Genomic DNA, 26,614 nt, shown 5'->3' with positions numbered 1-26,614 from the left:
ACGCTTCAGCACAGGAGACAGGAACAGGCCTCAGGATACTCAGGAACTAGGAAGGTTAGAACACTAGGAGAGAGGCCTGGATGGTTTGTGGCAGAGACAGTAACGTCCAAGGTAGGAGTTATGCTCGGCACTGGTTCAGTGCCAACGCCCAGGATATAAAGGGCGGAGATCCAATCACAGGAGGAGGGTGTGTGAGTATTCCTCCAATGATGGAGCACAGGGCAGAAGCTGCAATGAGAGACAGAACATGTGCCATTGATTGCCAGAGGAAGCTTTTGCAACTGCAGAAGTCTGCAAAAGCTATAATCAAAGCCAGGAGTGGATTCCTTACAGAACCACAATCAGGGGTGGTTAAGGCAGTAAATAATATAAGGTTAGTTTTAGTAAGAAATACATTTACATTAATCAATAATTCTCCAGTAGGGATAAGGGAGACTTCCTGATGGTACCTCAAATTGGGGAAAAGAAGGGAAATATAGTGTAACACTGTTTTATTAACAAATAAGTAAAAAAGAGATTGTAAACTCACATGCAGCCAACAAAATATGTCAATGAGAAGGAGTGCATCCAGACTCCACGAGCCGTCCTCCAGAATCCCTGTCTGTCGGTGTGGGTTCCGCTCCAGCAGTCGAGATGGTTCTCTGCAGAGATTTATCAGCAGCGGGGGGTCTTCTGGTACTTGTGCACAGACCAGGTTTCTCCCTCTTGCTGTCCTCCCTGCCGCAGCTCCCGCTTACACCTCTCGCGCATGCGCATTAGTCGCAGTGCTGTCTCCAAGCCGGATGAAGCTCCAACTTCTCAGTATGGTGGCCTATGATGCCCAAAGTTTGTCAGACGCGTTTCGCCAATAGCTTTCTCAGTGACAAATTGTCATATATATTTATATATATAAATTTATATATATATATATATATATACAGTATATATATATATATATATATATATATATATATATATATATATATATATATATATATATACAGTATATATATATATATATATATATATATATATATATATATATATATATATATATATATATATATCTGTTGGTATACATATATTTCTATCATCATTTATTTATGATCATACAATTTTTATTAGAATTAGATTAACAATCATTTGGCGCTATCAGTTCCTTCTTTGTGTATATAATATATGTGTATATTGGGAGAAAAGGTCTATATAAATAAAGTGTTATAAATATATTTATTATTATTGTAGCACCCTTTCTCCCCCCCCCCTCAACCCCACTTACGGAAGATTTGTATGTACCTTGTGTTTGTGGTGCTCTAACCTGTAGGTATACAGAAGGCTGAGTCTCCGCTGTTGGTGTTTTGGGAGAACAGGTTTTCAGCATTCCTCTTTCTGTGTGCAGTGCCTCCATCGTGTAGGGACCCTATTAGAAACAGGGGTAACCCCCACAGGCAATTCTCCTCATATAGAACACACGTCAGTGATGGTACAACTTTGGCTCTTTATTCAGAAAACATACATCTCTTCTCCCATGCAACAGAGAGGTACAATCATAGGCAGTTCTCCTTCCTATCTCTCGCAGCTTGCGTGTATCTTTCTGGATCAGAGCCTCGCTCGCAGGACCCATCCCTGGAATCAGCCCAAGGAGCTTGTGGGCCCAAGAACCTATCCTTAGCTCCCTTACCCCCTGATGGGGTAAGGGTAATTAACCCACTGTCACGGTGACTTATGACAGGCTGCCATTTACACCAAAATAACTGGGTTGAACTGGGACGAGACTTAGATATGATAAAATATAATTTATTCCTTGATAAAGGTGAACACACAAGATATACAAATAACAGGCAAAATATGGACACTTACTTAAAGGTTAGGACAAGAAAGCCATCAGGATACAGGATGGGCCATTTCTTCCATAATTCAGTTGACATCACAGCAATACATGCGGATCATGAAGACACATGAAGGACCCCATGAAGACATGAAGACAATTGAGTAAGGGCTGACTCTGTCTTATATACCATTTTAACCCTTCTCTTACACTCAAGGCGCCGAGCTGTCTAGCAAAAATCCCTTTGAAGCTTTTTGAAGCAGATTTTTGACTTCCATTGTTAGTGTGAAGTATCACACTTAAAAACCACTCAGTTCCTTGGTTCCTGGGCCCAGCATAAACAATAGGGCAGTTACATTTTTGATCAACGGGCTATGTTAATTCTTGCAGGATGCTCTCCCTGCCTTATTAGCATAGCAGGTGGTGGTCTGCATTTTCAGAGCAGAACCAAAATTCCATATACACTGTAAATAACTTCATAACATATTAATACATTCCGTCACGCATGACGCTCCCAATGAGACTAAATATTACTGTGTAATACTAAAATTAAGAGAGATATTAATATCTGGCTCTTAGTACTGGCTAAACTTCAGGTGTCTGTAACCGTTAGTTGCGGATCAGTCCCACGAATACACATATGTAGCTTTTAGCATGTTCAGCCGAGGACATCTCATAATATTCTTATATTTAATAAGGTCACTCATTCTGATATCTCCTTGCGTAACCGCTCCCCTGGCCCCCATCAATACATCCTTTGAAGCAGGCTATGTGTAGTGGACATTTACATTACCGGTGCTATATTTCACACCCAATGCCCCAGACCTCCTGTCCTAGCTGTCTCCCAGCAATATACCCTTGGCCTGCAAATTTGGTATTAACATACTGGGCACTAAAAACCTCCTCTAATTTTCACACCCAACTTCAATCAAACCTTTTGAAGCCCAGATATTTCTAAAAAGACACACCACATTTGTATTTTCCTAAACTGTAGCTCATTAACCCCTTAAGCCCCAGTGTGTGTGTGGTGCAGACACTGTCACAGAAACAATACATTTATACAGGGGAATAACCATTTGGATATTGAAGCAAGGCAAAACACATTACTGGACCTCAGTCCAGTTAACCCCTTGCTTCCCAGGTGAAAGTAGAGGGTGGCCAAATGGGGTGTAACCCCTTTAATCCCGGACCAAATCCTCTCTATCATCACACCCACTCCTTACGAAGAGGCTATCTGGAACTCCACATAGAACACTCTAAATGTAGCAGGATCCATGTTATATACCCCAGGGGAGGGTCCCACTCCTTAGGCCTGGTAAGAGGGCAGCAGCACTCCAGGAAACCCACCCCAGGGGTCACATGCTCCAACGGTCCCAGCTAGCACCTGTAGGCCGCAACAAATTATCAACCTCATGGTGAGCACACAGGATAACTCGTGTTATGAGGAACTTAACCCCAACACTGCCTGCTCCTTACCAGGACCTATAGTGTTGGGGCCAGAGAAATAAGTAGCCAGGGGCACTAGGCTACATTATTATTATGTGAGATATCAAAGTCGTTGAACTGCACCCAGGCCCTGTTACCCTTCTTTCTGCTACCGGACCCATTTTTTACTCTGACCAGTCTGGGGAGCAATTGCCCGCCCCTTAATGCTGGATATGTCGGATTGGTAACATTTTTCCTGCCTTATAATAATAATAATAAGTTGGTGGGTACGTCTGAGCAGAAGAAAGGTAAAGAGTGCCGAAAACTTTTGTAGTGTGGATTCAGGCATTTTTCATTCTGATTAATGTGATTGTGGATTAGCCCAGGAGTGTATGTCTTTCTTTAGCAAATAAAAATATCACTTGTGAGCACATTCACATAAAAGGTCTGAAACCCTGCTATTCCCATGCAGCCAGGGATTCTGAGAAATGGCATGGACATGAGCACACCGTGTCCCCTTTAACATCGACCCCTATTAGCACATGCCTGCCGTTTTACACAGCTTTTCAGCATTGCCTGGGTTAAAGAAGTTCATAGCCAGTAAACCTACTCACAGACAGCTATCTTTATTTAAATATTTCAGCACTATTTGGACTGCTTCTAAAATGTATGTATGCCTTTTGTGCGAGTGAGGGGACAAGTTTTCCCTTCAGTGTTGAGCTTTTCATAAAAAGTGTATGGACGTGTGGCTGCAACATCCGACCCAAAAGTGACCAGCATGGTGCAAACTGTTTAAAAAAAAAATATATATATATATATATATATATATATATACTTGTAGAGGTATCAGTACCGTGTTAGCCGAGCTTCAATAATCAAAAAATAAATAGATGATACCGTTCTGTGGCTAACGAAATGCTTTTATTTGTGCGAGCTTTCGAGATACACTGATCTCTTCTTCCGGCGATGTTACAATGAATGAAGCAAAAGGTATACTTAAAAACAGTGTCTCTTGGAATGTTATCTGTGCTGTTCCTTCCCCCGGTGTGGATGTGTTTTATGGCTAGAGGTGTCAAAAGGTTACTGTGAAAGCAAGTGAAGAAAGAGTGTGTATGTGTATCAGTGTGAATAAAAATGAATGGAGAGCCCACAGTATATACAGTGCTTTACACAAGGTGTGTGTGGAGTGGGAGTGGATATAAATGGTGTGGGTGGGTGTGGAAATGTGAGAGTTTGTAGCACAACTAAGAGTGTGTGTGGATACTAAGTGGTCCCTATTGGTGTATAGGGATGGAAAAACAAGGAGTATTAGTATGTGTGAGAGACAGCTGTGTGTGCATACATATAGCACAGTATGTACAGACATGGCCTTTAGCGCTCATGGGAAGAGAGTTCACTACTGTCAGTAATGACTCATAAAATTTCGATCTCTGTTTAGGCCACTGCTAAGTGTCCCGAACAGTTGCATAAATTTGTATTCATGCAACCGTCTCTCTTTCGGGGTTTTAAGATTACCTTTGAGTATGGCAACCCTCAGATCGTTCATCTTATGGCCAGAGTCTGAGAAATGTTCGCCAACAGGACTGTCTCTTGTACCGCGCGTGATGCTGTGGCGATGCAGGTTCATTCTCTTGTTTAGCCCCTGCCCTGTCTCACCTATGTAGTAGCAGCCCCCTGGGCATTTCATGCACATGATGAGGTACACGACATTGCTGGAAGAACAGGTGAACCTTCCTCTGATTTTGTATTCCCGATTCCTGTGTGGTATTTGTATTGTGTCCGCTGTGTAGAGCATTACGCAGGTTTTGCATCTTGGGTCCTGGCATGGTTTTGTCCCGCATTCAGTTGTACTGCTGAATACTTTACTCCTCACCATAATATTCTTGAGATTATGGGGTTGTCTGTATGATAATAAGGGTGCTTCAGGGAAGACCTGTTGCAGTCTTGTATCTTCCTGGAGGATGGGTTGTAGTTTCCTGGCGATCTTGCTTAGGGCTCCTAGGTGTGGGTTATATGTGACCACCAAATATATATTATATATATATAATAATGGGGGAAGATCCGCATGTAAGGAATTTGGTGGTAAGTGACCTGATGCCGTTAAGCGTGGTAACAATGGTGGACTGGCTACATAATCTAAATATGGTATGTGCTGATCTCCTTTGGCTGGTGTTTTATGGATGTTTTTGTATTCTATTCAAACATGTGGGATGGAGCACAATCTTAAATCTTTGGAATGGGGATAGAGATTGGTAGAGAAGTTGCACTGGGTTGTATGGTTGCACTGACCTCTAAGCCATCCATTTTGACCTTCCACACAATTAATATTTTATTTATTTATTTATAAAATGTTTTACCAGGAAGTAATACATTGAGAGTTACCTGTCGTTTTCAAGTATGTCCTGGGCATAGAGTTATGATGGCAAATAATACATGGTACAAGTACATAGTTACATAAGTGAACAGGGTGTGCATTATATACAAGACATTGCATGCACAATTAAAGAAAATATATATTACTAGCTGAGAGACCCGGCGTTGCCCGGGATGTAATGTTCCCGCTCCTCTCACTCTCTTCCCCCCTCTCTCTGTTTGTCCCCCATTCACATCAATCCAGTCTCCCCCCTCCCTCCTTTACAGCTTCATGCAGTGTGTGTGCGCGCGCGCGTCAGTGAGTCTGACGCAGAAACACAAACACACACAGACTGAGTGACTGACGCACACACAGTCAGTGTGTGCGTGTGTGTGTGCCTCAGTCAGTGTGTGTGTGCGCGTGCGTCAGTCAGTGTGTGTGTGCGTGCGTGCGTCAGTCAGTGTGTGTGGGGGTGTGTGCACGCGCGTCAGTCGGTGTGTGTGTGTCAGTCGGTGTGTGTGTGTGTGCGCAGTCAGTGTGTGTGTGTCAGTCAGTGTGTGTGTCAGTCAGTTAGTGTGTGTGCGCGCGTCAGTCAGTGTGTTTGTCAGTCAGTCAGTGTGTGTGTCAGTCTGTCAGTGTGTGTGTCAGTCAGTCAGTGTGTGTGTGTGAGTCAGTGTGTGTGTGTGAGTCAGTGTGTGTGAGTCAGTGTGTGTGTGTGTGAGTCAGTGTGTGTGTGTGTGTGTGTGTGTGTGTGTGTGTGTGTCAGTCAGTGTGTGTGTGTGTGTGTGTGTGTGTGTGTGTCAGTCAGTGTGTGTGTGTGTGTGTGTGTGTGTGTCAGTGTGTGTGTGTGTGTGTCAGTGTGTCAGTGTGTGTGTGTGTGTGTCAGTCAGTGTGTGTGTGTGTGTGTCAGTCAGTGTGTGTGTGTGTGTGTGTGTGTGTGTGTGTGTGTCAGTCCGCGTGTGTGTGTGTGTGTGTCAGTCAGTGTGTGTGTGTGTGTCAGTCAGTGTGTGTGTCAGTCAGTGTGTGTGTCAGTCAGTGTGTGTGTCAGTCAGTGTGTGTGTGTGTGTGCACGTCAGTCAGTGTGCGTGTGTCAGTCAGTGTGTGTGTGTGAGTGTGCGCGTCAGTTAGTGTGCGTGTGTGTGTGTGCGTCAGTCAGTGTGCGTGCGTGTGTCAGTAAGTGTGTGTGCGTGCGTCAGGGTGTGTGCATGTGGCTGTCAGAGGTTGTGTGCGTGTGGCTGCCAGGGGTTGTGTGCGTGCGTCAGTACATGTGTCAGTCAGTGTGTGTGTGTGTATACTCGGCGTTGGCCGGAGGCGGGGCGTGAAAGGCAGGGGGAGTGAGCGCCGGGGAGGGGAGTGTGATGGGGAGGAGGAGAGGTGTGTGTGTATACCCGCGTTGGCCGGAGGCAGGGTGGGGGGGCGTCAAAGGCAGGGGGGCGACAAAGGCAGGGGGGGGTGTCAAAGGCAGGGGGGGGGCCGTCAAAGGCAGGGTCGTCAAAAGCAGGGGGAGAAGCAGGGGGAGGGTCGTCAAAGGCAGGGGGGGCGTCAAAGGCAGGGGGTGGGGCGTCAAAGGCAGGGGGGGGGCGTCAAAGGCAGGGGGGGGCGTCAAAGGCATGGATTCCTCCCCCTGCATTTCCTCACCTGGCAGCATGCCGCGCTCCTTGGGCTGCCACTGGTTCTCTCCCCCCTCGTGGCCTCCGCCGACTCCCGGTGGCACAAAGGAGGTATTAACTCCCTGCCGCCCTCCTCCTGCTCCTCGGGGATGTTGAGCCGTAGAGAGCGTGCTCTGGGAGGTGGGGGGGAAAGAAGTGGGGGGGGAAGTGGGGGGTGGGAAGTGGGGGGGGAAATGGGGGAGCGACACACACGCGACACCTACCTGTACTTCCGGGCGCCGCCATCTTCTCACTCGGCGCCGCGAGGGAGTAAGGGGGTCCTTCTGGGCGCCGCCATCTTAGGCGCTGTGAGGCAGCCTGTCTGTTCCCCTGCCGGGGAGGGAGGTGAGTTGGAGCGCCGGCGGGGAGGGAGAGAGGTGAGTTGGAGCGCTGAGGGGGAGAGGTGAGTTGGAGAGAGACCCGGCGTTGCCCGTGAGTTAAATTTCCCGCTCCCTTCTCTCTCCCTCTTTCTCCGTTCTCCCCAGAGGGGAGGGACGAACAGTGGACAGGAGGGGGGGATGAACAGTGGACAGGAGGGGGGGGACGAACAGTGGGTAGGAGGGGGGGCGACGAACAATGGACAGGAGGTAGGGGACGAACAATGGACAGGAGGGGGGGACGAACAGTGGACAGGGGGGGGACAGTAGACAGGAGGGGGGGGACAGTAGACAGGAGGGGGGGATGGACAGTAGACAGGAGGGGGGGGACGGACAGTGGACAGGAGGGGGGGATGGACAGTGGACAGGAGGGGGGGGACGGACAGTGGACAGGAGGGGGGGGACGGACAGTGGACAGGAGGGGGGGGACGGACAGTGGACAGGAGGGGGGGGGACAGGTGGACAGGAGGGGGGGGGCGGACAGTGGACAAGAGGGGTGGGACAGTGGACAGGAGGGGTGGGACAGTGGACAGGAGGGGGGGCAGTGGACAGGAGGGGGGGGCAGTGGACAGTGGACAGGAGGGGGGACAGTGGACAGGAGGGGGGACAGTGGACAGGAGGGGGGACAGTGGACAGGAGGGGGGGGCAGTGGACAGGAGGGGGGGGCAGTGGACAGGAGGGGGGGGCAGTGGACAGGAGGGGGGGGCAGTGGACAGGAGAGGGGGGCAGTGGACAGGAGAGGGGGGGCAGTGGACAGGAGAGGGGGGGCAGTGGACAGGAGAGGGGGCAGTGGACAGGAGAGGGGGGGCAGTGGACAGGAGAGGGGGCAGTGGACAGGAGGGGGGGCTGTGTACAGAAGGGGGGGCTGTGTACAGGAGGGGGGGCTGTGTACAGGAGGGGGGGCAGTGGACAGGAGGGGGGGCAGTGTCGCACACACTCAGTCACACAAAGTCACACACACAGTCACAGTCACACACACACACACACACACACAGTCACAGACACACACACACATGTCTCAGTCCCGTGATGCGCCCTTTCTCAGTTCCGTGCGGCGCCGCAAGTGGGGGGGAAGTGGGGGAGCGACACACGCGACACCTACCTGTACTTCCGGCCGCCGCCATCTTCTCACTCGACGCCGCGAGGGAGGAAGGGGGTCCGCCATCTTACGCGCCGCGTGGCAGCCTGCCTGTTCCCCCGCCGGGGAGGGAATGGAGCGGGAGGGAGTGGTGTGTAGCGGGAGGGAGGTGAGTGGAGCGGGAGGGAGGGAGTGGAGCGGGAGGGAGGTGAGTGCGGGAGTGGAGCGGGATGTGAGTGCGGGAGTGGAGCGGGAGGGAGTGGTGTGTAGCGGGAGGGAGTGGTGTGTAGCGGGAGGGAGTGGTGTGTAGCGGGAGGGAGGTGAGTGGAGCGGGAGGTGAGTGTGGGAGTGGAGCGGGAGGGAGTGGTGTGTAGCGGGAGGGAGTGGTGTGGAGCAGGAGGGAGGTGAGTGCGGGAGTGGAGCGGGAGGGAGGTGAGTGCGGGAGGGAGGTGAGTGCGGGAGTGGAGCGGGAGGGAGGTGAGTGCGGGAGTGGAGCGGGAGGGAGTGGAGCGGCTTCCGGGCGAGTCTTAGGTGGGTGCGTGTCCCCCCGCCGGGGAGGGAGTAGAGCGGGAGGGAGGTGAGCACCGGGGAGGGGGGGAAGTGAGTGTGATGGGGGGGAGAGGACAGAGGTGTGTGTGTGTTTTTTGTTTTTTTTTTGGACCTTTGGCCCGTCACTCCGCCTCAGGCCAATGAGAGGTGTGGGGGGCGGGCCAAGGGGGTGGTGTGAGTGTGTGAGCCCAATGAGAGGTGTGCGGGGGCGGGCGGGCCAAGGGACCAATGAGATTGCCGCTAGGGACGCAGACATACAGTGCTTTCAGAAATATATAGTAGATAGGCGTATGTAACAGTTACAGACCAGATTAAAATGTGAGACAGCTTTCGTTTTGAAAGAACTTAAACTGGATGTGAGAGTCTCCGGTAGGTTGTTCCAGTTTTGCGGTGCACGGTAAGAGAAGGAGGAGCGGCCAGGTACTTTGTTGAGCCTTGAGACGATGAACAGTCTTTTGGAGTCAGATCTCAGATGACAAGTGCTGCATGTGGTAGGGGTGAGGAGCTTGTTCAGATAGATGGGAATCTTGCCCAGAAAGTATTTGAAGGCAAGACAGGAAAGGTGAACTTTGCGCCTAGACTCGAGTGATGACCAATCTACAGTAGTTCTTTGAGCATTTCGCAGTGATGTGTGTTGTACTTGCATTGGAGAACAAAACGGCATATTTAATTGTAGAGGGTGTCAAGTTTGCTAAGGTGGGTTTGGGGTGCCAAGCCGTATACTATGTCCCCATAGTCGATAATTGGCATCAGAATCTGCTGTGTGATGCGCTTTCTGACCAGGAGACTTAGGGTCTACTGAAAGAAACTTCAGATTTAAAAAATAAAAACATCCCTTGAAAGGGAAAAGTTAGACCTTTTACAATGAATATAAACAAAATATGCAAAAGAAATATGATCAGCATGGACTTCTGCCTTAATTTCCATTGGTATCTCTTAATGGGTAGTGCAGTCTCATCTATTGCTACTATCATTTTGCTGTAAATTGCTGCTTACACTCGTAAAGGACACTTTTATTTGATTTATTTTTGATATCTGTCCTTGCTGACATCAAGGCACTACCGACCATTTCTTTATTTATTTATAAAATATTTTACCAGGAAGTAATACATTGAGAGTTACCTCTCGTTTTCAAGTATGTCCTGGGCACAGAGTTAAAACAAATAATACATGGTTACAAATACAGTTACATAAATGAACAGGGTATACATTATATACAAGACAGCATGCACAGTTAAAGAAAATATATATTATGGGCGTATGAAACAGTTACAGACCAGATAAAAATGTGAGACAGCCTTAGATTTGAAAGAACTTAAACTGGTGGTGGATGGGAGAGTCTCCGGTAGATTGTTCCAGTTTTGGGGTGCACGGTAAGAGAAGGAGGAATGGCCGGATACTTTGTTGAGTCTTGGGACCATGAACAGTTTTTTGGAGTCAGATCTCAGATGATAAGTGTTGCATGTGGTAGTGGTGAGGAGCTTGTTCAGATAGATGGGAATCTTGCCCAGAAAGTATTTGAAGGCAAGACAGGAAAGGTGAACTTTGCGCCTAGACTCGAGTGATGACCAATCTAGTTCTTTGAGCATTTCGCAGTGATGTGTGTTGTAGTTGTATTGGAGAACAAATTGACAAATTGAATTGTAGAGGGTGTCAAGTTTGCTAAGGTGGGTTTGAGGTGCCGAGCCATATACTATGTCTCTATAATCAATAATTGGCATTAGCATCTGCTGTGCGATACGCTTTCTGACCAGGGGACATAGGGAGATTTGTTCCTGTAAAGTATCCCTAGTTTGGCATAGGTCTTGGTTGTTGGGTATCAATGTGCATCCCGAATGTTAAGTGGGAGTCAAACCATATGCCCAGGTATTTAAAACTAGGGTGGTGTTAGCGTTGGTTCTAATCTGGAGCTCAGTCGCTGGAAGCTTTAAAAATTTAGTCTTGGTTCCAAATATCATTGTTACAGTCTTGTCAGTGTTTAAAAACAGTTTGTTTTGTGAAATCCAGTTTTCGAGTCTCAAAAAGTCAGACTGAAGTATGTGTTGAAGGTCAGAGAGGCTATGGCTGTGTGCATATAGGATTGTGTTATCTGCATACATGTGTATTGAGGCTTCCTTACAAGCTGTGGAATGATCATTGATGAACACTGAGAAGAGTAGGGGCCCCAGAACAGAGCCTTGCGGGACACCACAGGGGGTCCAGGGGGTTGAAGTTACAGCCTGAGATGGACACATGTTGGGATCTACCTGATAGGTAGGACTGAAACCAGTTTAAAGCGTGATTCCCTATTCCAAAGCTCTGGAGTTTGTTAAGCAGGATAGCATGATCAACAATATCAAAAGCCTTTGCAAAATCTAGGAATATTGAACCAGTGAGTTGTCCCCGTTCCATTCCACACTGGATTTCATTGCAAACTTTTAGCAGGGTAGATACGGTGGAGTGTTTGGGGCGAAATCCAGATTGGAATTGGCTAAGGAAATTTGTCTTGGTATAGTAATCGCTTAATTGGGAGTGGACACATTTTTCCATGACTTTGGATAGAATTGGGAGAAGTGAGATTGGCCTGTAATTTGAAACAGTGTTTTTGTCCCCACTTTTGAAGATTGGGACAACTCTGGCAGTTTTCCAGGTCTTAAGGATATGGCCCGCAGACAGGATAGAGTTGACTATGGAAGCAATTAGTTTGGCAATGGCTGGGGCACCAAGTCGTAGGAACCTAGATTGAAGTAAGTCAGTTCCACATTGGCTGCTTAGTTTTAATTTGAGGAGCGCTTGCGTAATCTCCTCTTCGGATACTGGGCCAAATTGAAAATTGTGGTCAGTGTTGGGAGGGGGTGGGGCTATGTGGGTACTCCCAGGATGAGATTCAGGCTTGTGGTTTGTGCTGCGTGTCGCTAATAAGTTAGTGGCACACCCAACAAAGTAATCATTGAATGCATTTGCAATGTCAGTGGGGCTTGTCAGAGAAATATCCCCCTTAGTGATATTACTTGGTTGTTGATGGTTAGAAGGCTGGAATATATTGTTGATAACCTTCCAGAAGTTAGCTGGGTTTGATGTATTCTGGTGGAGGTGTGAAGGATATAATATGTCTACTGAAGGAACCACTCGACCTCCATTTTGTATCCCCTCTGTTGTGTTTCTTATGTACTAAACACTGTTTTCTATTTTTTGGGTGACTGGGAAATTCCATTTGTGCGGGTTTCTACTGACCCTCGCCCACGTCTTGGGGGAGCTAGCGATTTCCCGTGGATCGGCCGAATTCGGAGGAGGCGAAACCTGGGAGAGTGGAGAGGACACGTCATTTCTGTGAAACTTGAATCAGCCAACAATAACACCACCCCAGCCGCACCTTTTGTATACTAACCCTGTACTAATTGAATAAGTTTTAGCACATAATGGATATGTCTGTAAATGATTGTCTAAGTGCTAGCCTTTGTTGTTATAAAAGAGAATAATACAGAGACTCACGACGGCAGTCCTGACTACTAGTCTGAGGAAACTGATATGTGACTCTGTGTCATTATTGGGATCCGGGGTGCGCACCCAGACTATACTAATTCGGAGCCCACATCTGAGCAGTAGAAACCCTCGGTTGAGAAGGGAACCTCATCAGAGGTTGTCAGAGTAATATTGTGCTTTTGCGTGCCTTGTTTGCCTTGTGCACATGTTCCTCATGCATCTGTAGTGATTGTGATCCTTGGTAGTGCCAGTTACTTTGTGGCTTTTCCACAAGGTATCCCTGAACTGGTAGAGTGCTATAAGGTCAGTTGTAACCCACGGAAGGTGCGCCCCCAATACCCTTGATTTGCATAGTGGAGCATGGGTATCACAGAGTTTTAAGAACTCGGATTGAAAATAGTCGAGTGCAGAATCAGGGTCGGGAATTAAACAGAGTATGTGCCAAGGGCAGTTGGTAAGGTCAGCCAGAAACTGTGGTGGATTAAAGTTTCTAAATGTTATAGTGAGGAGAACTTTGGGGCTTGAATGGGGCGGTTTAATTTTCTGTACACAGTACACTATTGCATGGTCACTGAAAATGTCAGGAAGGATGCCAGAGGATTGGATTCTGTTGGGGTTTGAGGAGAGAATCCAGTCTAACAAGGAGTGGTTGTGCAATTTCAGGTTTGTCCATGTGGGTTGTGGACCATGGCTCCGTGTAACACCGTGGTTAGAACGTCAGCGTAGCAAACTGCTTATGATCCAGCCTTTTCACAAGTGAGACTAGGCTGATGGTTCTACAGCAGCTCCCTGACACGTCATTGTGCCGTAATGGGGATGACTTGTTTATACGTATATATCTCTTGTGTTCCTATATTATATCATCATCAAAACTAATTTTCCACAGTAAATATGCAAGCTATTTTTTTTCTTCAAAATCGTTATTGTTGTGTACCAGTAAATGTACATTCTGTACTTCATATGACGTGTTTAGTTTTTTTTTTGTACTGGTGTAATTAATTTTTTAAACACACACACACACACACACACACACACACACACACACACACACACACACACACACACACACACACACACACACACACACACACACACACACACACACACACACACACCTCAACAAACTAGGGAAAAACTCACTCACCCCACCCCAAAAGTAACTCGCCCCCCAAAAAAATCTCCCTCACTGTGTCCGGCAGCGTGGTGCAGCGATCTAGCTCTTCCCCTGAAATTGTACTCCTTCCCCTGCAGGTCCTGAAAAAATGGCAGCGCGTTGTCAAATAATGCCATGTTGCGATGGCAATGGGACGATGTCACGGCGCCGCGTGACGTCACGTAAAGTCCCGTTGCCGTGGAAACGCGGCATCATTTGACGCTGAGCCGCCATTTTTTCAGGACCTGCAGGGGAAAGAGTACAATTTGCAGGGGAAGACGGAGATCACTGCCAGACCTCGCTGCAGTTAAGCACTCGAGAAGTGGCCAAAATGTACTCGCCCGGGGAACCACTCCTAGACAAAGCGCCCTTGTGGCGGGAAAAGTGTAGAGGGAGGACATGGTATAACCTGTTCGCATTTGTGCAATCTGTCTGTACAGAGTTGCGAGTGTGGAGCCAGGGCTCTGGTGCACCTTCCTTTCCCTCTCTCAGGGAGTGGGATCAACTGCCCTATATTCCACCAGGGTTATGGGAGTCAGGGATAGACCTTTGGGAACCATCTCGAACAGTGGCTCTGGCAACATCGCCGGCACCGGGCACACTGGACCCCTAGAGTGTTAGATAGGGCACACGGGAACCTCTGCGTCTTCGGTGATTGCGCAGGCCGTACTGATCAGTGTGCCGGCCCGGTCTTCTTCTTTGATGGAGAGGGCTGGTATTAGGCCGGCCGCATATAATAGGCCCCGCACTGCTGACGTGGACGTGGGGATGGCTACCCTGCCAGGTAAATTGCACTGCGGGCAAAGACACTGAACGAAGTACCGGCCGTCCACTTCCACTACCATGAAACCTTCTTGTAGTTGGTACATGGAGATCTTAAATGCAGCCATGGTTAATTAAGTTTTTTACATCACTCTTGGTAGCAGCAAGTCAGTAAAAGCTCTGCTCTTAGTGATAGCTCCGAGCAACTGGAGGTTGAGCAGCACACCTCCGGCTCCTCCCTCAGTGTAGATGGTGGTTGCCGATTGGTGTTCACAGTGTTCCCTCCCTCTGGTGGAGTTTAGAGTAGGGACACACAGTAGCAGGGCGTGGCTTTGGTTCAGCGCTGACCCAATCACAGTGGGTGGGCGCAGCTCCTGCTTACGCGCCGAGCTCTTGCAACTCTCTTGCAGAAAAAGGGCTTGCAAACTTTTGCAGACAACCGCATGCGGTTCCAATTTTCGGCGGGAACCGCCATTTTGTACAGCAATGTCCATGCCGTGCATTTCCTTGGACAGAAACCACCATTTGGAGTGAAATAAAATGCATTACAGAGGTAAACATATAGGTAGGTTTACTCAGGAACTGAGTAGTGGGGTGGGTGGGCAGCCGTCTCCCCAGTGTAACCTCAGCAAAGGGCCCCCACCTCCCCTTGGCAGCAACGGTTGGGCAGCAGTCTCCCTGGTGTCGCCTCAGGGGACTGCCCCCACCTTTCTTCGTCGGGTATTGTGAGGTGCACAACAAGTTTCTTGATCTCGCCTCAAGGACCTGTCCACCCCATCTTTGTCACACGTAGTGAATGGGTGCACAGGGTTCCCAGAAAAGCAGAGGCTGCGCTCGTCCGTTGTCTTCTAAAAGTCTTAATTGGAAAACTTCTCCCGCAGCTCCTATATTCTCCGGCGATCACCGGGGCCAACAGTCCACAAATAACAAAAAAGGTTGGAGCGCAGAGAGAAAAAAAGATGGTGTTAGACAAAAAATCACTTTAATGGGTATCAATACATATAAAAACTTACAATCAGTAAAGCTGCATAGCCCGTAGGGTTCCCAAGCCTGTCCGTCACTATCCCTGCCTCGATCGGCAGTGCCCTGCTGCGGATCACCACACTACTCCGAACCCGGAAGTGGAAGTCCAATGCTGGGCTCTCTCGCGAGATCGCTCTTAGGGAAAATTGTGACTTGGGCGGAAAACAAAACCGGACCCGTTTGGGCTACGGGTACTACTCTCCAAGACCGAGTGTGTACCCTGAATTCTATGCAACCCCTCAACGCGTTTCGCGCGATCTTGCACTTCGTCAGGAGGTAATAAGACATCTCAGGGGGCTGCCTTATATAGGCCACAACCCCCTGTTCAGAACCAAAGGATTGCAATGATCAATCTAATATTTTAAGACAACGATTCATAGATAAAGGTTACGATAAAGATTTATTACAGAAATCCTTTATTTAAAGTCAAAATAGACCAAGGAATACATTACTAACACCGAAAATAAAAGTGGCATTTGTCAGCAATAATCCTACACCCATGTTTATAACAGACTTTTGTAAACAGGAATCTAAAATCAGACATTTGGTAAATAAACACTGGGAGGTTTTATTAATGGATCCCATTTTAGGTAACAAAATAATGGATAAACCGAAGGTAGTTTTTAGGAAGGCCCAAAATTTGAAAAGCATTTTAGCACCCAGTTTTTTAAAGGGATCTAAGGTTTTAAAGCAAACACACTTTTTAACTAAACCGTTGGGTAATTTTAAATGTGGCAAATGTATAATGTGCCAATACATGTCTCCTGATAAGGTTTTCGTGGATCAGCAGACAGGGCTAGAATACAAAATCAAAGATTTTATTACATGCCAAACAAATTTTATAGTTTATATTATCAATTGCCCATGTAACAAATGCTACGTTGGGAAAACTATAAGGCCCCTAAAGGTGCGAATTGGCGAACATGTCAATGGTATCAGAAATGCCAAACGCCATGTGGAACAAGGTAAAAAAGTACATAATCTGGCACTGCACTTTCTACAACATCACAATGGGTTAACAGAAGGTCTACGTTTTAGAGGTTTAGAGATAGTCCAAAAAGATATTAGAAAGGGGAATAGAGATCTAAAGTTACTTCAACGAGAGCAATATTGGATATATACACTTAAAAGTAAAATACCTGATGGTCTGAATGAAATGATAGAACTAAATCCTTTCCTTAGATAGTTATATGAATTGTAACTTTGAGGTAAATATGCAATAAGGGGGTTTTAGGATCACCAGCTTTTAATTTGTAATGAGTGGTAGAAGATATAAACTTTTTATAAATACAATCACATAAAATGTTGTCTGTAATTAGAGCAAAACAAGGTTTTATCAGAGTAGCTATTTTTAATATGTTGAAAATCAGGTGATCTATTCAAACATACAAGTACATTTTAGAGGACTATTCTAAAGAATTTTCAAAGCAATTTTAAAGATTTTTTAGGGAATTTTTAGGGAAATTATAAAGATTTTTTAGGATGTTTGGAAAGGGTTTTATAATTAATGTAAAAGATTTTTGTGGTCTGCATTTGTTTGTGTCATGTTTGAAGTATATGTCTAGTCACAGGATCATTTGTTTATTCATTGCAACAAGTATGCACATGTGTATTATATCTAGTATAATTAAGGGGGTTGTGGCCTATATAAGGCAGCCCCCTGAGATGTCTTAAAACCTCCTAACGAAGCGCAAGATCGTGCAAAACGCGTTGAGGGGTTGCATAGAATTCAGGGTACACACTCGGTCTTGGAGAGTAGTACCCGTAGCCCAAAGGGGTCCGGTTTTGTTTTCCGCCTAAGTCACAATTTTCCCTAAGAGCGATCTCGCGAGAGAGCCCAGCATTGGACTTCCACTTCCGGGTTCGGAGTAGGGTGGTGATCCACAGCAGGGCACTGCCGATCGAGGCAGGGATAGGGACGGACAGGCTTGGGAACCCTACGGGCTATGCAGCTTTACTGATTGTAAGTTTTTATATGTATTGATACCCATTAAAGTGATTTTTTGTCTAACACCATCTTTTTTTCTCTCTGCGCTCCAACCTTTTTTGTTATTTGGGTGCACATGGTCCCTGGTGTACCTTTAGAGACCTGTCCCAAACTGTCCTTTAGTAAGGGTCAGGCAACAACTTCTCCAGTGATGCCTCAGAGAGCTACCCCCCCCCCTGTCTATCATCATGTTGATGAATGGATGCACAGGGTCCCTGGTGCAGCCTCAGAGACCTGTCCCCAGATTTACTCTTATAGTAAGGGTTTTAGCCAACAACCTCCCAGGTGTAGCCTCAGAGAGCTATCCCCCATTTTTTCTTCATCATTTTTGATGTGCTTTGTAAAAATCCTGTGCTATAAGATCTCAGCAGCGCCTCCAAATGTAATCCCTCTTCCCCCATCCTATAGAAGATGGTGTCGCTACCATGTGTATAGTGGTGCGTAATACCTGTTGGCTTGGAGGAGAGATGAGGTTCCGCCGATGTTGTTGGGGAAACAGGACAGGCTTTTGAGGTAAATTCAAAGCTTTGGGAAGCGCAGATATCACCATATATCAAATAAAACAAATGTATACTACATAGTGTAATCAACTTCAAAAAAATGTCTCTCAATTCTAGGATTCAGCAAAATGGGAACTCACAATTTTTCAGATAAAAAACAGCATTTCTCACATTAAATGTGGTTCAGGATGTCCAGACTTTAGCTTCTATAGCTTCTCTGGTAAATGGGTGATGGTGGTTACAGTGTGATGTATCCTCAATAAGACAAAAATAACACAATAGTGCAACACTGTATATAGTTAAAGTGTGTATTGAACAAAGAATGGTATCACACTTACATGAACACAAAGCAGCATGGGCACATAAAACTAAAGATGAGTGGCTGGTCGATATATATCCACCTCTCCGACTCGAATCTCTCAATCTGCTGGGCTTCCGGTGAGCGTCACACCACCATCACCAATTTACCAGAGAAGCTAAAGTCTGGCCATCCTGAACCACATTTAATGTGGGAAATGCTGTTTTTTATCTGAAAAATTGCGAGTTCCCATTTTGCTGAATCCTAGAATGAGAGACATTTTTAAAGTTGATTACACTATGTAGTATACATTTGTTTTATTTTATATATTGTGATATCTGCGCTCTCCAAAGCTTCTAATACCACTGTACAGAAGAAAATCTGGACCTTTCTTCATAGGGTTGAGCTGTGACCTTGTTACCTTATTCTATTGCACTTGCACGTTCACTTTATATATTCTTTATTAGTGCACAATTATACACCTCTTAGTGATTTATTATTGTTTTAATTATCACATTGAATACTATGTAAGGAGCAACTTAGCACCATTTGTTGTCACTGTCACTATTTTTGAGGTAAATGCATAGTTAATTCTCTGTAGGTCAGCGCCTTCATTTTTCGCAGACTCCAGGAGAACTCCCTCATAATCTCTCTCATAGACTGCAGACTCAGAGGCCAGAGTATAGTTGACCAAGAACATCATTTATTCAGCAACCAGCATACACTAGATACAGTATACACAGATTACAGACTTCTTCGTGTCCCAGATGTCTGAATGGTCCCTGGGTCAGCTCTGAGGCTTGTGGCCTTTCCAGCTGCCTTTGCTTTCCACAATCCTCTTATGGGACTTCAGTTCATAGTCCCATCTCAGAGGGCGAGACAACACACTGAATCAATTTAGGGTTGCAGCTTCCCTAATACAGAGGGGGAATGTACAAGGTCTGAGCCAGGATTGGGCAGAACACAAACCCTGTCCCACCTCCATCCCCATCACTCAAGGAAGCTGGTTAGGTGGGGAAAGCCCAGGTTTGGGCCTGACAGTGCCTGCACTTACCAGGACTTGCATGTCAGGGAGGGTAGACTGATAGCCAGACCAGGCATGGCTACATATATATTTAGGATTATATATTTTTCTCCTACATTACATTAGCCATTAGGTTTCTATATATAATTGTTTCTACACATATATTATAGGTGAGGGACACCAGAGATTGTATTAATATGTATGTGATGTTATAATAAACTTGTTATATTAAGATATACCAGAGTGCTATTGTGGGATTCTTTTTCTCTAGCTATACACATTATTTCTTCCCCAGCACCGTCTGTAGCTTCATTTTAGTACACATTTACTGATTTTGGTATCGCTTATTGTTTGGTCTGTTGCAGGCTTTCTTTTCATTCTCATATACATATATACATACACACACTTTGTTTAAAATACATTTATTTAAGCAAGACAATTGCATTGTTATGACAATGTTGTTTTTTGCAAATGATCAGGGATTGCACCTTTAACTGTACTTTCTTTTGTAATTTTCTCTCATGTTAGTTGCATCCAGAAGAAAGTTCCACTTAAAAAAGGAAAGAAGAAAAGAGAACCTGAATCATGTTTGAGCCAGATGTAAAATATGAACCATGCAATACCACAGATACAACGGTAAGCTTATATTGCTAATACTGTACATACTCATTTGTATAATGATTATACTTGTACTTCAATGAATACTAAATACAAATTATGATAGTTATCATATCATACATAATACCAATGATAACGGGGTACTTTTATGTTCTAACAGTCCTATAGTAGATTTTTATTAACAGTTCACAAACAATAATCATCAATCTCTTCAAACACAGTAATAACCAAATTTGCTCATGGTTGTTCTTGAAAAAAAAAAAAACACATACATATCAAATATCTTTTATGTTGCCAAAGATATTCATGATTCTAGGTCACCTACAGTTGTTGCTTAAAATTCAATCAGCTGTGAATTTAAAAAACCTGACAAAAGGACCATTTCATAACCATATACCTTATGAACATTAGACTGCTGCAGTTTAGTGGGAACAGGATGCATGTTTGAAAAATATCTTAATAAGCAATGTCAAATTTCAGTGAACACAGAACAAAGAAGTCTCAAACAGTGCTAACTTCCTGTACTCAAGATATGAGGCCAATATCAACTCAAACATATATTATGAAACAATGACATGGTTCCCCACCTGTGTAAAAATAATAAATACTCAAAAATAGACAAGACTATAAAGTAACACACATCACAGCACAACGTTTTATGTTTGGTAACCTCTTTGGAGGTGCCTAAATTAATTAATGAATATCCCTTCATCTAAATACCATTTATTATCTTTTTACTGTATGTTGCGAACCCCTCTATTAATGAATGTAAAGGCCCAGTCCCTCTGATTTAATCAATCTTAAACTATGAGATATGCTATTACAATAATCTGTGTCGGTAAGTGGAACTCGATCTTCAACTGGTGATGCAGTTCATGTAATTTATTATTAGGAAGCTGTTCCCAGGTCATGACTGTTCTGATAACACACATTGGCTGCATGTGTGAATTGTGTTTATGGGGCAAATAACGTTTTATAACACACGTAATTACAGGTCACAATGTCTGAGAAGATCGTACATAAGTTAATTATTTTTTCAGCAGAAACGGCTGTAAAAAACTTGTTGGCCATTCACTTTGTTCAGTAAACTAATTTGCATTTACACCTTGCTTGTCTGTTGATTACTAGCATTTACGGATAGGCAATGTTTTCGTGAAATTTGCTAAATCTTTGACATAAGTGATAGGAGATTTTCACCTTGTTCACAATTCTTTTTGCAGATTGGAAAACAGTGTAAATCACCGGTTTCACATTCTCTTGCGTATTATGATTATCTCATAGATGATAAGTAGGACATGACTCAAATTAGCAAAACAGCTATTCTGTTTTACTGGGTGTCATGTATGCCCCACCTGTGAGCACATGACTTGTGTATATGAAAAGGGTTAAAACCTCTAGTTAACTCACGTACCTTCCCACAGGACCTCAAAATGAGCAATATCTCCCTAAAACCGCCACCCTACACCTCAATTTCACTGCCACCACCAAGAATAATTTAACGTTTTACCTTTAGAAGTTCTTGGTCTCTTGTTTACTAGAAACAAATATATGTAAATAGCACAAAAACCCAATGTAGCAAAATGTGTCCAAAAATGGTTAATGGTTAATCTTTTGAAAAAGGTACTGGGTTCAATTAGAGCCCAAAGACAGTACTTATTAAATTGTAGATTTAATATACAAAAAGTGGCACAGAAAAAGAATGTTACAAAGACATACAATATTTATATGCAGGCAGTTTCATAAAATAAAATGACAAAAAGAGAAAGTCTAATACATTATTACCACCTATCAGACTCCTCAAGCAGTCATAAGATGGAAATAGGAGTATTCACATATTATAGATTTAATACTCCTGTGTTGAATTCTAGATCTGATACTCAAATACATGGTTTTTATGCCCAACCTTTGCCTCTCTCACAGGACAAGCCAACCTTTTGTGGGCATGTTTTAACTCCCACTCATCAATCTCTTATGACATTTAAGGCAGGGCCATAAAAAAATTTTTAACATTGAAAATGGCTAAGAGTATAAAATACCCCATAACGCTCTCCTTGTAATATGAATAATGCCACTTTCACCATCGCATTTGTATGATTAAAATACACGTATGGACAGCAATTTTGAAAGGGACAATTTTTTAACTTTTTATGTAAAACACACACTTGACATATGTAACTCTTCAATTTATCTAATTTAATAACATTGCATTCGTCCACTTATGCCAGCCGCAAATTTATATTTCTTATGATTCAGAGATATCAGATTTTAATTATGGGTGAACTTGAATTAATGGGTGAGCTTGAATCAATAGCTACAAGGGTGCAGTATGATATTCTAGCATTACTGAAACATGATGGGATGGAACTCATGACTGGACAGTTAATTTAGAAGGTTATTCCTGGTTTTATATGTTAAAACGGATCTAAAACCTATTATAAGGGAAGATGTTTATTAAGGGAATGATGAAAATGGAGAGATCTTTTGGATAGAAATTAGCAGTGGAGGTACAAAGAAAATGTTTGTAGGGATATGCTATAAAACACCAAAAATCTATGAGATAGATAGAAGCCAAAATACTTTTGCAAATAGAGAAGGCACGTCACGTTTGCATTATGGGTGATTTTAATTATTCAGACGTAGACTGGGGCAATGAGTTTAGCATTACTACGAAAGGAAGCAGGTTTTTGGGAATGCTTAAAGACAATTACATGACCCAAATTATTGAGGATATCAACCAGGAGAGGGGCAATACTGGATTTGGTAATTGAAGATAGTTCCATGTCTATCTTGAAGATAAGGTATGTCACCGTAGTCAATAAGTTCATGGATCGAATTATTTGTTTAAGTATTTATTCAGAGGCAGATACAGAGCACAGCGTCACAGCGTCACAGCGTCACAGCATCATTCTTTACAGACATCACAGCATGCATTTGAGTATATTATGAATGGAGAATTAGTCAGTATATACAGATGAAATCTCCGGTTCCGTCGTGCCTCCAGGAACGCTCCGTGGGCAGTCCGTTGGCTGCCCGCGGGGGAATTTGTGCCTCCCCGTGGCGCGCTTTCACCCGCTATGGCTTATGAAAAGCGTATGCGCGGTGCTTGAGGGTTTCCCATACAGGAGCATCGAGGAGGACACGTCAGAACCGCAGACTTCATCTGTATATACACTTGTTTTTCCCAATGTTCACATTTAGTTATGACCCGTTCTTGTACTTGACCTTTGTCTGTTTTCAGAACTTGATGTTCTCCCCATTTTCCATCGGTCTTCCAGCCTCTGATATGTCTTTCTTAATTTAATATCTATTCTTCTCTATTTAGCCTTGAGCTGTAATACTGCCCAACTGCATGTTTTCCTACATCTACTAATCAAATATATGTGTGTTTGTATAGAGACAATATGCCTGTGTGTGTATATAGACAATATGGAATCTCTATCTATCTTCAGTCATATCAAACAATGTAGAAGTAATACCCAAATTTTCCCGGACTTGAATATTTGTTAACAGTGATCATACATGGTCTCATTCGAAATAAATTATCATAAACCATATTACTTGGGTTCAACAAAGACTTTAAACTTTAGAAAGGAAGATTTTAATAAATTGAGGGCTAATCTACAAGGAATACACCGGGATGATGTTTTTGCAGGGAAAGATGTGGAAGATAAATATACAGTCTTTCAAAACATTGTTATAAAAGCACACTCATCAGTGTATACCCCTGGGTAATAAATATAAAAGAAATAAGTCAAAACCAATGTGACTAAATAAACAGGTAGGGGAGGAAATGGACAAGAAGAGGAAATCGTTTAGATTCTTGAAGTCAGAAGGGACAGAGACCTTGTATCAGAATTATAAGGAATGTTGCAAAAGCGCAATCAAATTAGCAAAATGGATCATGAAAAAAGGATTGCAATAGAAAGTAAGATCAACCCTAAAAAGTTCTTTAAGTATCTTAATAACAAAAAAAAATGAGAAAATAAAATATAAGCCCCTTTCAGTGGGAGATGGGCAGGCAGATTATTCTAGATAAGGAAAAAGCAGAGGTATTAAACAAATTCTTTGCTTCTATGGTTACTGGGGAAGAATCAATTTCACTGATAGTGCTGCAGGAGGAAGCCACAACCTATATATTAACGAACAATTGGTTAACTGAGGAAAAAGTTCATAGGCGGCTTGATAAAATGAAAGTATTTAAGGCACCTTGCCCCGATGTCATACATCCAAGAATTCATAAGGACCTAAGCAGTAATAATATTATAATATTAAACATTACTGGTGTGTACAGTAAATAGCAGTGGCATCTTTATTCCTGTGTTCCATAGCCACCCGAACGCTACTTATTTTCCTGGACCCTACCAGTATAAGCCCTGTTAGGTGCAGGCAGTGGATGGGTTAATTCAATCAGAAAGGCCTTGTGTGCTTTTGCAGCCTTAGATGCATTTGCTGTATCTGAGGGCGGGCCTAGCAACAGCCAGAATGTTTCAGCCTGAGGGAAGGGTCCTGATTGGGTCACCTGCTGTATGTGATGCCCTATCAGTATCCAGACCTTCCCTGTTATGTGGTGGGGTTACAAGCCCATCCTCTGGGTTTATTCTGACACTTTCCAGAAGTGAGTAGTCTGTCTCCCGTCCCCCTGAGGAGTGGGAGTTTGTGTGTTATCCTGAGCACAACCAGAGATAAGAATCTGGATGGGTACTGCAAGGCCTTATCCTTAAAGGAGGGCTGTGCAGTCTGTCTGACTTTTACTGTACTGAATAAAGAACCAGTTGCACTGTAATCCATTGTGGTTACTAACGGGACCAGAACATAGTGTCAGTATTGACCATCCTGCAAACACAGGATCCATGCTGACTGGAGGCGCTGACCACGAGTGAAGAACCCTGAAAGTCTGTCCTGATTCTCCCCACTGAATGGCGGAGCAACTCAGCCCTCCTGTTACCTCACAGGTACGCACCACTTTTCAAAAGACACTAGTAGCAGTACCTAATCTCACTTTGGGTGAGGGTAAAGGGGCTACACCTGCAATTCATTATTTGTTGCCGTTTTTATGTCAGGATTAAAGGTGATTATTAAACTGTGTGGTTGCAAAGATCCTCCCACTTTGTGACATCAATAGACATTAACAAGCCTTGTCTGAGAGGCTCGAGATAGGACAGTTCTGTAGGGGGGAATTGTACCTTAAAGGAAAATTTATTTTGTATTGAAGAGTAATTGGTTACAGCTATTTAAGAGAATCATGTGTTTGAGTGAGTTATTGGTAAATGCAATAGTCAGAACTTAAAAATTCTAAATATTGGGGTGCTCAGCCTGCAAATATAATGTATCACTAGCTTTAGACACAAGGAAACAGAGAACTTGACTGCAGATAAGAAGCACGTGGCCCACCTAGTCTGCCCATTTCCTTATCTGCTGTGACGTCTCAGACCCATTCAATCTGCGGCTGTCTTTCATATTTACGATAGCCTTATGTCTATCCCAAGCATTTGTATTCTCTTACTCTTTTAGCCCCTCCCACCTCTGTTTTGAGGCTATTCCACAATTTTACCACCCTTCTGAGAAGAAGTACTCCCTCACACTTCCCCTTAGCCTTCCACCCTCCGCGTCATACAACAATACTTGCGGCGCACACAGACCTCGGTCTGCGCGTGCGCGCCACCCGAACACCGCGCTCATTGAGTCTTCTTCCCGTTATGGCGTCACAGCGCTTGGTCCCGCTGGCGACATGCCTGCCTCACGTCACGCCCCCCCTGAGCGCGCATGCCGCGTGGCAGGTAATCTCAAGAAAGGTATCAGCTGCCTCTCACCTGCAGCCAATCTTGCTTCCTCCTATCGGCTGGTATCCTATGCATGACGTCACTCTCCTGCTGCTCTCTGATTGGTTCCTACCTCCTTTATTACCCTGTCTGTTTCTGTGCTAATTGCTGAGCATAAACTGTTGCTTATGTATTGTGCTTGCTACTTCCTGGTTTTGCCTGTTCCTGTGCCTTGCCTGATCTGTGTTGTGACCCCTGCTCGTACCTGGACCCGTATCTTCTGTACCCCTGGATTTTGGCTTGTTTTTGGACCCCCGATCTCTCTTCGACCACGGCTTATGGATAACGACCACTCTCCTCTCTCCTACCCCGGACCACGGCAATTACCACAACCTACCCGAACTCTTCTACCCTGGCCTGGCTACACAACACTCACTCTGCACTCCGGAACTGGTCCCATGGTTGTAGGGCCTCAGCCCCCGTGGTCTAGTCCAGTTTGTGGTGAGCGCACGTTACAATATGCTTAGCCCAACAAACTTGGACCACACTGGGGTGGGTCGACAATTGTATGAATGAGGGTATGTTCAAGCAAGTGGAGGGATCTCTGATGCAAAAAGTCCAGCAAATGCACCAGTTCAGTCACGACCTAGCCGACCTTACTGACAAGACTAAACGCCTCCCTTCTTCCTCTGCTATACCCGCAGCACTGGTACCTGTCCCTGCTCCTGTGGCCCCGACTTCTGAACCACAGCTACCTACCCCTAACCGTTATGCTGGTGATACTTTGGGC

General features: G+C 44.8%; 1 protein-coding gene across 1 annotated transcript in view; it reads left to right on the top strand.

Moving 5' to 3' along the window:
- ABCG2 (ATP binding cassette subfamily G member 2 (JR blood group)) overlaps window positions 1-26,614 on the top strand; it is a 123,244-nt gene that overhangs the window by 39,662 nt on the left and 56,968 nt on the right. Inside the window, exon 2 of the mRNA XM_075565544.1 lies at window positions 19,976-20,083. Within this exon, the coding sequence (XP_075421659.1) occupies window positions 20,033-20,083 (51 nt within the window). The 5' untranslated portion in view covers window positions 19,976-20,032. The remainder of the gene's footprint in view (window positions 1-19,975; window positions 20,084-26,614) is intronic.

Source organism: Ascaphus truei, chromosome 1 (genome assembly GCF_040206685.1).
Source record: "Ascaphus truei isolate aAscTru1 chromosome 1, aAscTru1.hap1, whole genome shotgun sequence".
Taxonomy (NCBI): Eukaryota; Metazoa; Chordata; class Amphibia; order Anura; family Ascaphidae; genus Ascaphus; species Ascaphus truei.
This window is presented reverse-complemented; position numbering and strand designations above follow the sequence as displayed.